The sequence below is a fragment of the Hylobates moloch genome, unplaced genomic scaffold, assembly GCF_009828535.3.
Source record: "Hylobates moloch isolate HMO894 unplaced genomic scaffold, HMol_V3 SCAFFOLD_1, whole genome shotgun sequence".
Lineage (NCBI taxonomy): Eukaryota > Metazoa > Chordata > Mammalia > Primates > Hylobatidae > Hylobates > Hylobates moloch.
This window is the reverse complement of record NW_026652276.1, coordinates 80,569,601-80,585,091: the sequence shown is the minus strand read 5'-3', so window position 1 is coordinate 80,585,091 and position 15,491 is coordinate 80,569,601. Positions and strand designations below refer to the sequence as shown.

The following is a 15,491-nucleotide window of genomic DNA, read 5'->3' as shown; positions in this document are numbered from 1 at the left end:
CGGGTTAGTAACTTCTGCCTATGAAAAATTTGATCCAATATTTTTCTGACAACTGGAGAGACTCACTAACCAATTTATGACCCACTGGTGACCATGTGACCCACTGTGTGTTGTTTGGAATCCTCTCTTCTGTAATCAGCTGCCTGGAAAAAAGATGAAAGGAAACATTATCAAAAAGAATAACTCACATTGGGGTTTCCTTAAAAATATGACAGTAGGAAAGCCTAATAGATTTTATTGGGAAGTCACTGACCTTTTATTTAAATCATAAATGTCATATGAAGCTGTGTAGGAATGCCTCCATTGCTATGAAAGAAAACAGACATTTCAGGCTTCTGTGATACTTGATAATTTGGCCACTCACTATAGGAGACCAAGATGATAGGTTTGGTAACATATGATTGTATAATTCTCACATGTTATCATATCTTATAATTTCCTCTGAGAATTTTGGGATTCAGAAGTATCCTAGAGATCATCTTGTACAAACTCCTCTGGAGTTCATCTACAACCTAGCTCTGGCACCACCTCCTCCAAGGAGCCTTCCCAGGACCACAGTGCACCAAAAATGTCATTTTGTACAAACATTATCCGTAGCACTCACCATAGTATGCTAAGATTGCCTACTTAGAAAAATGTAAATTTTCACTTTTCACCTATCTTATTGGCAAAAGATTTCAAAGATATATGATGCTATTGCTGATGGTGATGTGAAGAAATGTTTAACTTCATACACTGATGATGAAATGTAAAGTGTTATAAAGTTTTTGAAAGCCCCCTGGCAAGATATATTAAAATTAAAATACATATATCATCAATATTTTAACAGCCATCTCAAAAAGCTAGAGATGAAAGTCAAACTTTCAGTGACTGCAGAAGCATAGGGAAATAAATTTTTTTTAAAAAAGGAAGTCAAACTAAATCCAATGTAATTAGAAGAAATGAAATAATAAAGGTAAAAGCATTGATAAAGTAGAAAACACATAATAGAAAAAATCAACAAAGCCAAAACTCAAGTCATTAAAAAGACTAGTAAAATTGCAAACATAGTAAAACTTAGGGGTAAAACAGCACAAATGACTGGTACCAGAAAGGAAAAATGGGATATCACAACAGACTCCACAGATGTTAAAAGATCATAAGAGGCTATTATAAATATTTTTTTGCCAATACATTTTAAAAATTAGAGAAAAGCAAAAAATTTCTTGAAAAATAATTTCTCAAAACAGAAAAATTCTGAATAGTCTTATATCTAATAAAGAAATTGAATCCAGATATAAGAAACTTCACATAGAGAAAACTCCAAGGCAAAATAACTTTACCAGCAAACTCCTTGTTATTTATTCAAATGAGCTGAGAATTTATGCCCACACAAAAATCTACACACAAATGTTTATAGCAGCTTTATTCATAATTGCCAAAACTGGGAGGCAACTAAGATGTCATTCAACAGGTGAGTGGATAAACAAACTGTAGTAGAGATCCATACAATGGAATCTTATTTAGTGATAAGAAGAAGGAGCTATTCAGCCACAAAAAGACATGGAGGAATCTCAAACACATATTGCTAAGCGAAATAAGCCAATGTGGTAAGGTTACATATTGTATGATTCCAATGAGTTTCTGGAAAAGGTAAAACTACGGAGAGAGTAAAGAGATTGGTGGTTGCTTGGAGACTGAGGGAAGAAAGGGATGAATAGGGGAAACACAGGGATTTTTAGCACAGTCAAAGTCATCTGTATAATACTATAATGGTGAAACATGTCATTATACTTTTGTCAAGAGCCATAGATTTGTCAGAATCCACCATAATGGTAGATACATGCCATATATTTGCCAAAACCCACAAAGAGTCAAGCCTAATGTAAACTATGGACTTAATAATGATATATTAATATTGGCTCATTTGTTATAACAAATGGACCACAGTCATGCAAGACTTTAATAATAGGGGAAAGTGGGGGAGGGAGGATAAGGGAGTATATGGGAACTCTCTGCTTATTTTCTATAAACTTAAAGCTGTTCTGAAAAATAAAGTGATATTAATTTAAAAAAAAAATGAATCAGAGCTAACCAGATGACTTGGAAGGAGTTTCACATGGTATCATTGAGTGAGAAATGCAATTTACAAAAAAGTATAGGATTTTATTTTTATAGACCAAGCAATAACTAAAAACATCCCTATATATTTTCATAGAGTTATATGAACAAGAAGAAAAATATAAAAATATGGAGAGATACATATTAGACTTTAGAGAGCCAAGTGAAAAAGGGAAAAAACAAGACCGAAGATAAAAATGTATATGATCACATATTTGCATTTATGAAAAATTATGTCTGAATATAGAAGCATATATAAATTAAAGATATTTTCAAATAAGTTACTTGCCTATATGTCTGCCTTCTCTACCGTACTCCTAGAGGTAAGAAATTGTATCTTATTTATCTTTGGATGCCTGGAGTCTATTCTAGTGCAAGCCACATAGTGAGTGTTCAAGAAATACACCAAATTACAGTAAAATTCAAATTGTACCAATGAGGATGAGATGGATGAAACAGGTATCCCAAGGACACTGAGCTATATAATAGCAGAGCTGAGATACAAAGTCAGAGTTCCTAACCTTAACTATTTATCACTTCTCTCCCTTCTATGCTCTCATGTCAACAAATATTTATTAAGTTCTACTTTTGGGGAGTCATACATTCCTTTCCTGAATCCTGGATTATTTTGACACACCCCATGCTTGTTTCTGGGCAACTTCAAGCAAAATATTCACTAAAGCCAAAAGGTGTGGTACCAGCTAAAAATATTAAGATGGACTGAGATCACCGAGCATGACAAACCATCACGGGTTGTAAAAGAAAACCCATGATGTTCGGTATGTTCACTTCATCTTTTGAAACAGATTCATTATTCTATTTAGTTTATAAACACTGGTAGCTATCTTCTATCAGACATTACTGGATAACACAGGATCCCTCCCCTGGAGCAGCTTATAGTGGAATGGAGGATATGAAATAGTAAACGACAATAAAATAATCACAATAGGATGTGCCAAGAGATATAATGGAGGTGAGTGGGAGAGGCAGGAATCATAAATTAGGCCTTGGGGAGGCAGAGAGGATTACGGAAAAGATGATTCTTTGGCTGAGGTTAGTGACAGAGGGTGACTGGGAAAGAGTAAAAGAGCATCATAGCAAAGAGAAGCTGAATGCAAAGATAGGAAAGATCACATTTAAGAGCACAAGCTTTGGAGTCTTCTAACCTGGATTCAGGGTTTCACTGTGTAATGTGAAGCAAGTTTCTTTCTAAGCTTCCATTTTCTTTTTAGACAAATGAAGATAATGCCAGCAACAATCTCAGATGCATGAGAAGCACTTAGCAGGGTTCTGGAACATTATCAACATAGAATCGATGACACAACTATTATTTGTATTTCCAGAGCACCAGGCAATGAGCAGAGATGCTAGGAGAACATTCATACCAGACTGTGGGGGTACTTATCCACTCACTCACTCACTTGCTCACTTATTTATTTGTAGCCACAACTTGGAAGTGATAGCACTAACTGAGTCATGGAGAAGTCACGTAGTAGGATCTAAAAAACACTAAAAGGTAGGCCTCCAAGGAAATGTAATCAAATTAAACTTTTCTTTTTTCTAGATACATTTCATAAGAGTCACTTAGTCAAAACATATATGCTGTACAGTAAATTCTATTGGACTCTCTCGAAAGTAAAAAAAAAGAAGAAAGAAAAATAGTAGAAGATATAGATCCTTACTTTCAATAGCTTTCTAATTTAGCACTTTGCAATAAAACATGTATTCATTTAACAATGATGTTCAGCATCTGCTATGTGGCCCTGTCCTGGGCACAGAGGTGTGGCAGTGAATAAATCACAGGGAAACTGGCACCAAATAAGGCAGGCAAAAAATAAGCAAAGAAATCAATGACAAAATATCACAAAATGTTGTGATGAAACTAAAATGGGTTAACATGACAGAGACTGATTTGTGGGGTGTGGGTGGAAGAGCATGGCAGGGGGCAATGTTTGACAAAGTGACCCAACAAATCTGGACCTGAGTTAATAAAGAGAGAGAAGCATATGATGATGGAGAATCTCCCATGAGGAAGCAATAGCAAGTGATTTGGCCTTTAGATGGGAATGAGGGTGATGCTTGAGAAAAAGAAAGAGCTGTGCACTTAAAGGTTCTCAACTCAGCATCATGAAATCTCCGGGAGGCCCACAGCTATGCTGAGTTAGTTCCTTTAGGGTAGGCCACAGATATCCGTGTTTTTGCAAAAGCTCCTCAAGCGATCCTAAGGTGCAGGTGAGGCAAGAAGCTCTGGCCAAGCATGCCGAGTGCAGGAGAAGCGGGTAGGAGATGTGTTCAGCCGGGCAGACTGTGTTCAATCACACAGGCCTCAGGATGCCAGGGTTAGAGCTGGTGTTTTACTTTGAGTGTGATGGGAAGCCACTGTAGGTGGCATAGGTGTGGCATAAACTAATTTAGAATTTTAAAGTAGTACTTTGGATACTGTCTAAAGCATAGGTGGCAGGGGGAAGAGGACAGAGTGAAAAAAGCAAAAGCAGTTAAATACACTGGTAAACTCCAGTGACACAACAAATACAAATCTCCAACCGTGGCTGGCCAACTAAGGACCACCAGGGGAATACACGCATTAGTGCACATCAAATGGCTTTCGTTGAACCTGGCTATATAGTAAGGTGAGCTGGTATTACCTTTCTGTTTCTACCTTACCTTCATATGTTAGTCTTTAACATGGACAACTGTTATTCAGGGGTTCTCAGCCCTGGTTGCCATTACAATCACCTATGACAGTTTAAAATATACTGATGCTCATCAGGCACGGTGGCTCATGCCTGTAATCCTAGCACTTGGGGAAACCGAGGTGGAAGAATTGTTTGAGGACAGGAGTTTGAGACCAGCCTGGGGAACATAGTGAGACTCTATCTCTAAGAAAAAATTGAAAATTAGCAGGGCATGGTGGTGCACACCTGTAGTCTTAGCTACTCAGGAGGCTGAGGTAGGGGGATTAGTTAAGCCCAAAATGTTGAGGCTGCAGTGAGCCGTGATCATACCACTGCACTCTAGCCTGAGTGACAGAATGAGACCTTGTCTCAAAAAAAGAAAAAAAGATACTGATTCTGGCATTACCCCAGAAACTTCCATTTACTGATCTGGGGATTGAATCTCGACACTGGGAAGTTTTAAAACTTTCTCAAGTAAATTAAGTGAATGTATTCTATAGATAGAAATAAGAAGCACTTAATTAAACAAATAATAATCCATTAATTGGCAACAGATATGTCAAAGTTGGTACAAGATTCTGATTCGCTTACAGTTAAGTTTAACAAAACATAGAGTCTTCATGTCCAGGAAAGTGAGCCCAGCTCAGCAAATCCAGGGTAAATATTATGACTGAGAGTCACCATCCTGAGATGGTAAATGCAGTAGGGAATGGTTTGCTTGACCTGAGTACAGCAGTGTTGGTGTGTGAGTGTTGGTGTGTCCTCAATATTATTTATCCTAGAAAAGAAAGGTCAGGGGTGGGAATCCCCAGCTTTGTATTTTGCTTGCAATACAGAGTATCTTTACAAATTTTTAATCTTCACTACATGTCTTAAGACTTTCTACGCTTGAACAACTGTTGTCAAATCCATGAGTAACCAAAAGGCTGCAGTTAAAGTTATGGCGATCCACATCCATCCTACACATGAGGAGGATGTATGATTAAGCTGTAACCTTTCCCGAATGTGTGAGGATGTGGAGTTGGGCTGGGTGACTGGGGGAAGCTGAGTGCTCTTGATGGAATCTTTATGATCTGTGGTGAGGCTCTCCTCCTTAGAATAGTTTGTATATGGTGGGGCCCGAAGGTTGGGAGATGGTCTGGGCCATCTTGCGAAATCTTTTCTGGAGGATGGAAAGTTTAACTCTTTCTTTTCTTTTTCTTTCTTTCTTTTTTTTTTTTTTTTTTGACAGGGTCTCACTCTGTCCCCTAGACTGTAATGCAGTGGCACAGTATAGGTAATTGTATCTTCCAACTCCTGGGCTCAAGCAATCCTCCTGCTTCAGCCTTCCCTCCTAAGTAGCTGGGACTATAGGTGCATGCCATGCCCGACTTTAACTCTTTTAAAAACACATATTTATGGAGGCTCTTACTACACATAAAGCTGTGACAAAGTAAATAAAGGGTTCTGTCATTAGGTGTACAAATCAGATATGTAAACTTACTTTTAAATATGTGTGTAAGTACAAATTTTTATTGACTGATGTTATTAGTACATATTAGAACAATATAATATTAACTGTGCTTTTTAGTATTTGAAAGCACTAAAAATGAATTTCTTTTAAAACATTGAACTTGTCTTTAAGAATGAGAATGACTCTGATTCTTAATTAATGAGTTTTAGTGCCTATTACATTACTTAGATATTAATCTTAAGTATCCATACACTTGAAATCGGTTATAACATAGCATACTCTTGGATTATTTAAATGTTACAGTAAGAAAGCATTTATTTTACCTTCACGTAGTTGTATTCTAAGAGAATAAACTGCCCATCAGGAGATATTGAATAATCATTGATAGAATGTCCAAACTCATCCTGTCAAACAAGAAGAACAAAGAAAAATTGAACAATTCCATTTCATTGCCATCACTGTGCACTTACTTCATAGGGGCTACTGTTCTAGATGTGTGGCTTGTGCTTTGGGAAGTCCTAATATAGCAGAGGTGGCATATTCACCCACACAAATGATCGTGATGCAAGGTGGGTGGTGATCAATGTTAGAAAGCCAGAAAAGGAAGGATTAATCCTAAGAGGAAAGATGCCTGTGAGAGTGAGGATGAGGAAAAGAGAACTTTCTCCACAGTGGGAACAGCATAAGCAAAATGCATGGGAAAGGACGTGGATGTTTAGAGACTCTTTAAGGGTCATGTGTAACCTGAATATAGTTTGGGGGGGCGCTGGTGTCAGACACAGTGGAAGGTGCGAGGACAACAAATTAGAAAAATATTTGGGACCTAAATATAAGATGTGGAACTAGACCTATTTTTTTGCATGTGGAAGTGATAGAATCATATCTACCTTTTACAAAGATACTCTGGTGACACAGTGGTTGAAATGAGAGGGAAGAGCGGAGGAGCGGAGGGCTGATATCAGCCTAGATGTGGGGAGTGCAGTGGTCTGGTCTACAGAATGCTGATAGGGACACAAGTTAGAGCACTCACTACCACAAGATTAAATGAGGGTTTGAGTGAGGACTCTTGAGTGGAAATGGAAACTGAGAGATACCTGACATACAGAGGGAGAATTGAGAGGGTTTGTTGTCGCCAACTATGGGGGATGACACAAGCCAATGATGATTCTGAGGTTTCTAGCTTAAGTGACTTGGAGGAGAATTAAGTAACTTTTACCAATACTGGGAACTCACAAAAAAGAATAAGATGCTTTCAGTGTGCTAGGACAGTGGGGGAAAGATAACCAGTTTAGCTTGGGATTTTGAGTTTGAAATCCACATGTAGGAACCAGCAGCCTACTAGAAATTTAAGTTTAAATCTGGGAGAAGGTTAGTGTTAAGTGTGTGTATACGAGAGTCAAGCCAGAGAGGAGGGCAGTAATGCTGTGGGGTTGCATGAAATTCACCAAAAGAGAGCATGCAAAGTGAAGAGGGAGGCAAATGAAGATGGAGCCCCAAGGAGCACTTACATTTAAAAATATGGGCAGAGGAAGAGGAATCGTCAAAGGAGACTAAAAAGTAGCCAAGGCAGGGAGCATTTCAAGAAGGAGAGAAAGATCCACTTTGCCATATGCTGCAGAGAGTCCAACAGGTTGAGAAATGACAGTACTCGTGATTTCAAAGGTAATGAAAAAATCCCCAGAATTCTATGCATGAATTAATTATGTGATTAAACATACAAATGTACTGTTCTCCAAGAAAACTGAGCTGTTTCCATATTCAGCATTGAATACCAAGATATTATTTTCTTGTTTGTAGAGATATTCATGATCTAAAGAGAGAAAACAACCAGATCAAAATTTCAAGTTGTTATTAAACATCTTCATAAGCTGAAAATTATCAAATACAATTTAAGTTCACAAATACCAAATAGGCATTTCTAAGTTGAGAAAACATGAATGATATTATACTAACATTCATTCATTTTTTCATCATTATTGTCAAGGTTTCAATTCACATTTAATTTTTTATTATACATGTCAGAGAAATGCTTGGGTTCCTTTCAGTCTTTCTCCCTTTGCACTTCAAGTAGAAAAAGAAAAAAAAAAACTCTCTATAGAATTTTTAAAAACAAGGATTACCTCTTCTCAGTGCCATAAAAGCCCACATCTCAACTTAACTAGAATGAACGTCAGCGTAAAATCTGCCCTACCCCAAAAAATTCTTACCTGAAATCCATCTTAAGGAGTATGACTTCAGTCTATAAGTATTTTTTAAGTAATCAGTTAGAGTATAAGTTTTGCGACTGTCAGCTGTAGCATCATCTGCTGGTTGAAAGAAAGAGCCAAATGTTCAGTAAGATGGAATAACCTAAGTTTTGGATAAAATAAACAAATGGATGTCTATAATATACCTTGCTCACAAAATTCAGTAATACACTCACAAAATGCAAGATACATTTTAAAAGACTTCAGACTGAATGGATGGAGTAAAAATGCATTTAACTATGAAGTGTGTGTGAGTGTGTGTGTTTCACTCTGCTGTATTACGCTATACTAATGGGCTTTACTTTGAAGGTCTAGATCGGCAATGTCCTATAGAAATATAGTGTGAGTATATTTTCTAGTAGCTATATAAGAAACAAAATTTTAAGGTAAAAATAATTTTAGTAGCACATTTTATTTAGCCCAATACATCCAAAATATCATTTTGCCATGTAACCAATATTTAAACGTTATGAGAACTTTCATGTTCTTTTTTTCATTCTAACTCTCAAATCTGATATGTAGTTTATGCTTACAGCATATCTCAATTTGACTAGGTACATTTTAAGTCAATAGTTACATGTAGCCAGGTGTTCAACGACTACTGTAGTGGATGGCCTGGAGCTAGATCATCCTTTTCGGAGGCTTTGGGGCCCAGTTTCAGGCGCTCCTGCTTCTCAGAGACCCTTAGGACATGCTGATCACCCAATTCAGGGAGCTTCATTAACATCATCACTTTTCTTTGAACTTAACAGAATTTGTGTGTTTCTATATTCTACTACTGGTGACCCAAATTCTAAGTCTGAAAATCATTTTTGATACTTCTGTCTGTTTTTCCACCATGCCCATCTAATTGACCCTCTTGATTATTCCTGGAAATTTTTTTTCCAGGTATCCCTGACATTAGATTCTCCCAATTCTCTCCCTCCTCTGCACCACCACTAGAATAATTTTTCTAAACCACTACTTTCATTCTGGTGATCCCTTCTCCAAAAGTTTTCAATATTTCCCCATTGCCTACAGGAAGAAGATTAACACTCCTTAGCCTGACACTCACAGCCCTCCACGACTGACACAAGAGTGTCTTATGTCACTGTCTCCTTGCAGGGACCCTCTCATTCACTCTTATGACCAGCCCACTGAACCCAGAAGATCTTCTTGGGCTTTTCCACCTCTGCTCCTTTTTCTAAACCATTTCTGTGCGGTGTCTTCCCTGCTTTCCTGGTTGTCATAATCACTACCCTCGAATTCCCATCTCTTTCATGAAGACTTTAGTTCTGCCCCCTCTGACTTTTGCCCCAACACTACTCATTTGGCTCTTGTCATTTAATGCCAAAATAGTTGACAACTCTTTTGCTCTGCCTACCCATGTGGTGTCCTCAGTTAGGCCATGTAGTCTTTGAAGACAAGGCCTTGTTGTTTGTTCGTTTTAATTTTTACATCAACCTTTAGCACCTAACACAGTTCAGTTCCACAGTAGGCACACACTCAAAGAGTTTTTATTGGTTAATGTAGGATATCATCCTAGAAGCATAGTCAAGCCAATGTGATTCCTCTTCTCCAATCCCAGAATCTGTCCACTGATAAAGGAGCTTAAAGTATTTTTTCTCAAATCCTCTACTTTTTCCACATACACACAAACATACACTCACATAATCAGCCACCATTATAAAATTCCTATAACTGCAGTTCTTACAATTTGGGAGACTGGGAAGCCAGCAGCCCCATCTCTTGTTAATTTTCTTGCAGGAAATGCCTTCCTTGTAATTTTCTTACAGAAAATGCTCTTTCAAACAATGTTCTTAAGATTTTATTTCTTCAAATGTGGTACACATACACCACGGAATACTATGCAGCCATGAAAAGGAACGAGATCGTGTCCTTTGCAGGGACATGAATGAAGCTGGAAGCCATTATCCTCAGCAAAGTAATGCAGGAACAGAAAACCAAATGCCACATGTTCTCACTTATAAGTAGGAGGTGAACAATGAGAACACATGGGCACATGGCAAGGAACAACCAACACTGAGGCCTATTGGGGGTGGGGTTGGGGGTGGGGAGAGGGAGAGCATCAGGAAGAATAGCTAACGGACTCTGGGCTTAATACCAAGGCAATGGGTTGATCTGTGTTGTAAACCACCATAGCATGAGTTTACCTATATAACAAACCTGTACATCCTGCACATGTACCCCGGAACTTAAAATAAAAGTTGAAAGAAAAAAAAGAGATAAGAAGACTTCTGAGGTGGGCCATTCCCTCAGTTAAAAATAATAAATCTTTCTGTTTTCATCATTGTAAGTAAAGATAATAAAGAAAATACAGGTTCAAGTTGAAGGTTAAAAAAAATTTTATTTCTTCAGATCTTATCTGATAATAGCCTTGTACCTGCCTAAAACAACCTTGTTTCAAGAAATAAAAATGCCACATTTCACTTTATTACTTTATTGATTTTATTTAAACCTTGTTCGTTTAGTGAGTTAAAGAGAACTTAAAAAAAAAAAACAACTATTTTTTCTGGTCAATTTAGTCCTGCATTTCATCCCTAAAAGTTAGTAGGAGATTCGTGTTTGCTAGTAGAAATATAGCAAGTGGGTAAAATCAGTCCTTGAATTTGCCAACCTTCAAACAAGAAGTAAAGCCTTATGCTACAGAAAATATTTGAAACTCATATTGGGAATAGTAACTGGATTTGTTCACAAAATACTCTCAATTGCTTGCATTTATCCAACCACTCTTTCATGCATCAAATAGTTAAAAAGTGAGTACTATTTGAAAAATACTGTTAAGGAGTTATACTCTGTTATCAGGAGGTATTAGTTTAAAATGTACATAAAACACACCCCTAAATTAGTGTAATTTGAAATATAGATGGTTATTGACATCCACAATCCTGAGAGTCTGCTGATGTAGATTTCTAGACAGACCTGCACACACACACACACACACACACACACACACATACACACACATATATACAATAAAATAGATATATCAACATGGAACATCTATCATTAACTCTTGATTTTGTAAGAAAGGAATTAACTTAATACCTATAATAGATCACATACAGTATTATCTCATTTAAATGCATCTCATTTAAAGGTATTTACCCAGGTTTTTCAGGCAACACAGCTACACTGGGTGTGTTGAAATAATTGAGGCAAAATTCCCTTGACAGCACCTGCTGCCCAGGGTGCTTCATCTTGAATTCATGATGTGCTCCTCCCTGTGCGCTTAACTCACCTGCCCTCCTCAGAATGAACCCTCCTCCCTTGCTGGGTTCATTCTCTCACAAGTCTATAGCTTGCTTTTTTTTTTTTTTTTTTTTTTTGAGACAGGGTCTCGCTCCTGTTGTCCAAGGTGGAGTGCAGTGGCACAATCATGGCTCACTACAGCCTCGACCTGCCAGGCCCAAATGAGTCTCCCACCTTAGCCTCCTGAATAGCTGGGACTACAGGCACATACCAGGCTAATTTTTGTATTATTAGTAGAGACAGGTTTTTGTCATGTTGCCCAGGCTGGTCTCAAACTCCTGGGCTCAAGCAGTCCTCCCACTTTGGCCTCCCAAAATGCTGGGATTACAGGTGTGAGCCGCTGCACCAGGCCTAGTCCACAGTTTTTGAAAACCCATCACCTCTACCACATTCAGGCTCCCTTCTGCTCATGATGGCTCCCTATGAATTGGATCCATAAGCTCATTTCCCAGATATCAACTCTGATGCCACACCTGCTAAAGCCCAGGACATCCCTGCAATCCCCAGGCTTACCCTGGTCTGTGTGAGGCTCACTCGGCTGCTTTAGAATAACCCTGCAACCCAGTTTCCACATATTAGCTGCCAGTCCAAGAGCAGAGCGGCTAAATTGGAGCAAGCAGAGCAACACAAATGTTCCTTGTTTTCAGCCTTGCCGTTTGATAAGCAGGGCACATTGGAAGACGGTTTTGAAACATCTAGATAAGCGAGTTCTGTGAGACAAGAGTGCCAACTCCAGGTTTTGACCTTTAGCAAGTTCATAGTTTGCTGCCAAGTTACAACCTATTTTGTCAAACTCTTATAAGACATGCTCATGATTCGTCTTCCTTGTCTACTTGCTCACTGACAAGGCACTGCTGCGGCAGCAGATGAAGGTCTTTGGCTGCTTGCATGGTTTTTTTAGTTCGGCCTGGGACATGTTCATTTGACTTATCAGTTCAAAGCATTGTGCAGCCAAGTAAAGCACTTAATCATATGTTACCCATCAGCTTATACAGAATCTCGAGTTTCAAATCTTTAATTTAAAAATAAAAGTATAGATTTATAATTTTATACTTTTCTTCTTTAGCTAAAGCAACTATTAGCTTGAACCATATGAAAATACCATTTTTATTAGTTAAAAAAGGTAGAATAGAGGCATTTAAAATGGCTCAATCTAATAATAAATTCTTATCAAAGTGTTAAGGTATCTTAATGAATCCTTGCTGTAGCGTCAAAATCATTTCTGAAAAACAATAATTCCAGAATGATAAAATCCAAATAAGAGAGTAGTATAGTTCCACAGGATATCCTTGCTTGGATCAATTGCTTCTGTATGATTACAAGATATTTTGAATATTGTCATGCATTCATACTAAACTTTTTTGTCTGTATTAAATTGACATATAATGTTTCCACTCCATAAAAATAAACTGTTTTGGTAAATGAATGGCTAATGAAATACATCTAAAAAGAAATGTGCTCATTACAGTGCGTAACTGTGGAAAGTTGTTAAAAACAGGCAAAAGAGATATCTGGTTATAAAGTTCCTGTGTTCCATATGGTAATCAGCTAACATTCCATACTGATGCTTGTATCTATGATGGGTATAAAGAAATAAAACGAGTGTTACTCCAAAATTTGCTCTGGCAAATTAACAGCCTTGACACAGGGGTGGTGGAGGAAAAATCAAGGAGGTAAAAGAAGAAACTGACTGAATGTCCCCTCATCCTGTGGCTATATTCTCCAGCAACACATGCAGGCTGCCACCCACCTCCATAGATTTAACAAACACCAGCCAAGGGATTGAGCAGCCGGTTGCTTTGAATCAGAGAGCCTGGATTTGAAACCAGATCCATTTCTTGCCTTGGGGCCTTGGAAAAATTACTCAATCTTTGCTATGATTTGAAAGATGGTGTCCCCTCCAAAACTCATGTTGAAACTTAACCTCCATTATGGTAGTGTTAAGAGGTGGGGCCTTTTTGGGAAGTGATTAGTGCTTCATAAAAGGGCTGGAGGGAGGCCAAGTGCAGCAGCTCACGCCCCCGTAATCCTAGCACTTGAGAGGCCGAGGTGGGCAGATAATCTGAGGTTGGAAGTTCGAGACCAGACTGACCAACATGGAGAAACCCTGTCTCTACTAACAATACAAAATTAGCCGGGCGTGGTGGCACATGTCAGTAATCCCAGCTACTCAGGAGGCTGAGGCAGGAAAATTGCTTGAACCCGGGAGGCAGAGGTTTTGGTGAGCTGCGATCACACCGTTGCTCTCCAGCCTGGGCAACAAAAGCGAAACTCCGTTTAAAAAAAAAAAAAAACCTGGAGGGCGGGGGCGCTGGAGGGAACTCGCTGCTGCCTTTGTGGCCCTCTACCTTTCACCATGTGGGGATGCTGCCTCGAGAGACGATGCCATCGATGGGGTGAGACCTCACCAGGCACTGACCTGCCTGCACTTTAATCTGGGACTTCTCAGCCTCCAGAACTGTGAGAAATACATTTCTGTTCTTTAAAGATTACCCATTCTTAGGTGTTTTGTTATAACAAGACAAATGGACCTAGAAAGAAATTGGTACCAGAGAAATGGAGTGTTGCTGTTACAGATACCTAAAAATGTGGAAGTGGCTTGGAACTGGGTAATGGGTGAGTCTGGAATAGTTTTGAAGTGCAGGCTAGAAAAAGCCTAGATTATATCCACAGAGTGTTAAACACAATTCTGGTGAGGGCTCAGAAGAAGAGGAGAGCTGTGGATAGAGCCTCGGTCTTCTTAGAAATTATCTAAGTGATTGTGATCAGAATGCTGGTAGAAATATGGCAGTAAAGGACCCTTTTGATGAGATCTCAGACAGAAATAAAGATCTCATTGGAACTGGAGAAATGGCCATTCATACCAGAAAGTGGCACTTGGCTGAATTATGTCTGTGCCCTTCTGGAAGGCAGAATTAGAGGATAAACAAGGATGTCCAGCAGAAGAAAAAAACATGTTCAGGGTGCTGAATGGTTTCTCCTGACATCCTATAGGAAAATGTGAGAAGACAGAAATAAAAGACAGAATTCATAATCATAAGGGAAGATTTAGAAAAGTCTCAGCCTGGCCTGATCCTGCCTAGGTTGTAAAGACTAAAAGGCAAGTTCAGAGAGAAAACCAAGGGTGTGGCCAAACAATGTTTAAGTTTAATAAGGAGATTAGTATGGAGAATAGGAAGCCAGATGCTATTCATCAAGACAATGGAACAACGACCCTGAAGGCATTTTGGAGATTATTACTGCTGTCCCTCCCATCACAGGCCCCGAGTGCCACGGCCTAGGGCAGGGGTGTCCAGTGTTTTTGTTTCCCTGGGCCACATGGGAAGAAGAATTGTCTTGGGCCACACATAAAATACACTAAGGATAGCTGAATAACTTAAAAAAACAAATGCAAAAATAATTCATCATGTCTTAAGAAAGTTTACAAATTTGTGTTGGGCTGCATTAAAAGCCATCTGGCCACATGCCGCCCATAGGCACAGGTTGGACAAGCTTGGCCTAGGGGAAAGAACTATGTCAAAAAAGGAGCCTTGGGCACCCATGGGACCTCATCGTTGACTCCCCTGAACCTCCTTGTCTCTGCTCTCAGCGTTCTGGTGAAGCACTCTTCAGCTGCCACATATGTGACTCAAGCAGGCTCAGTTGCCACTCTGGCATGTATAGGCTATAAACCTTGGCAGCACCCATGTGGTGCTAATTCTGCAGGAGCATAGAGTGCACAAGCATGGGGGCATGGCTACCTCCACCTAGATTTCAAAAGATTCC

General features: G+C 38.9%; 1 protein-coding gene across 1 annotated transcript in view; it reads right to left on the bottom strand.

Annotated features, from left to right (window-relative positions):
* DPP4 (dipeptidyl peptidase 4) overlaps nucleotides 1–15,491 on the bottom strand; it is an 82,745-nt gene that overhangs the window by 47,002 nt on the left and 20,252 nt on the right. The window contains exons 3-7 of the mRNA XM_058435803.1: nucleotides 8,436–8,534; nucleotides 7,947–8,038; nucleotides 6,552–6,632; nucleotides 254–306; nucleotides 71–143 (exon numbers count right to left, since the gene is read on the bottom strand). Of these exons, the coding sequence (XP_058291786.1) occupies nucleotides 71–143; nucleotides 254–306; nucleotides 6,552–6,632; nucleotides 7,947–8,038; nucleotides 8,436–8,534 (398 nt within the window). The remainder of the gene's footprint in view (nucleotides 1–70; nucleotides 144–253; nucleotides 307–6,551; nucleotides 6,633–7,946; nucleotides 8,039–8,435; nucleotides 8,535–15,491) is intronic.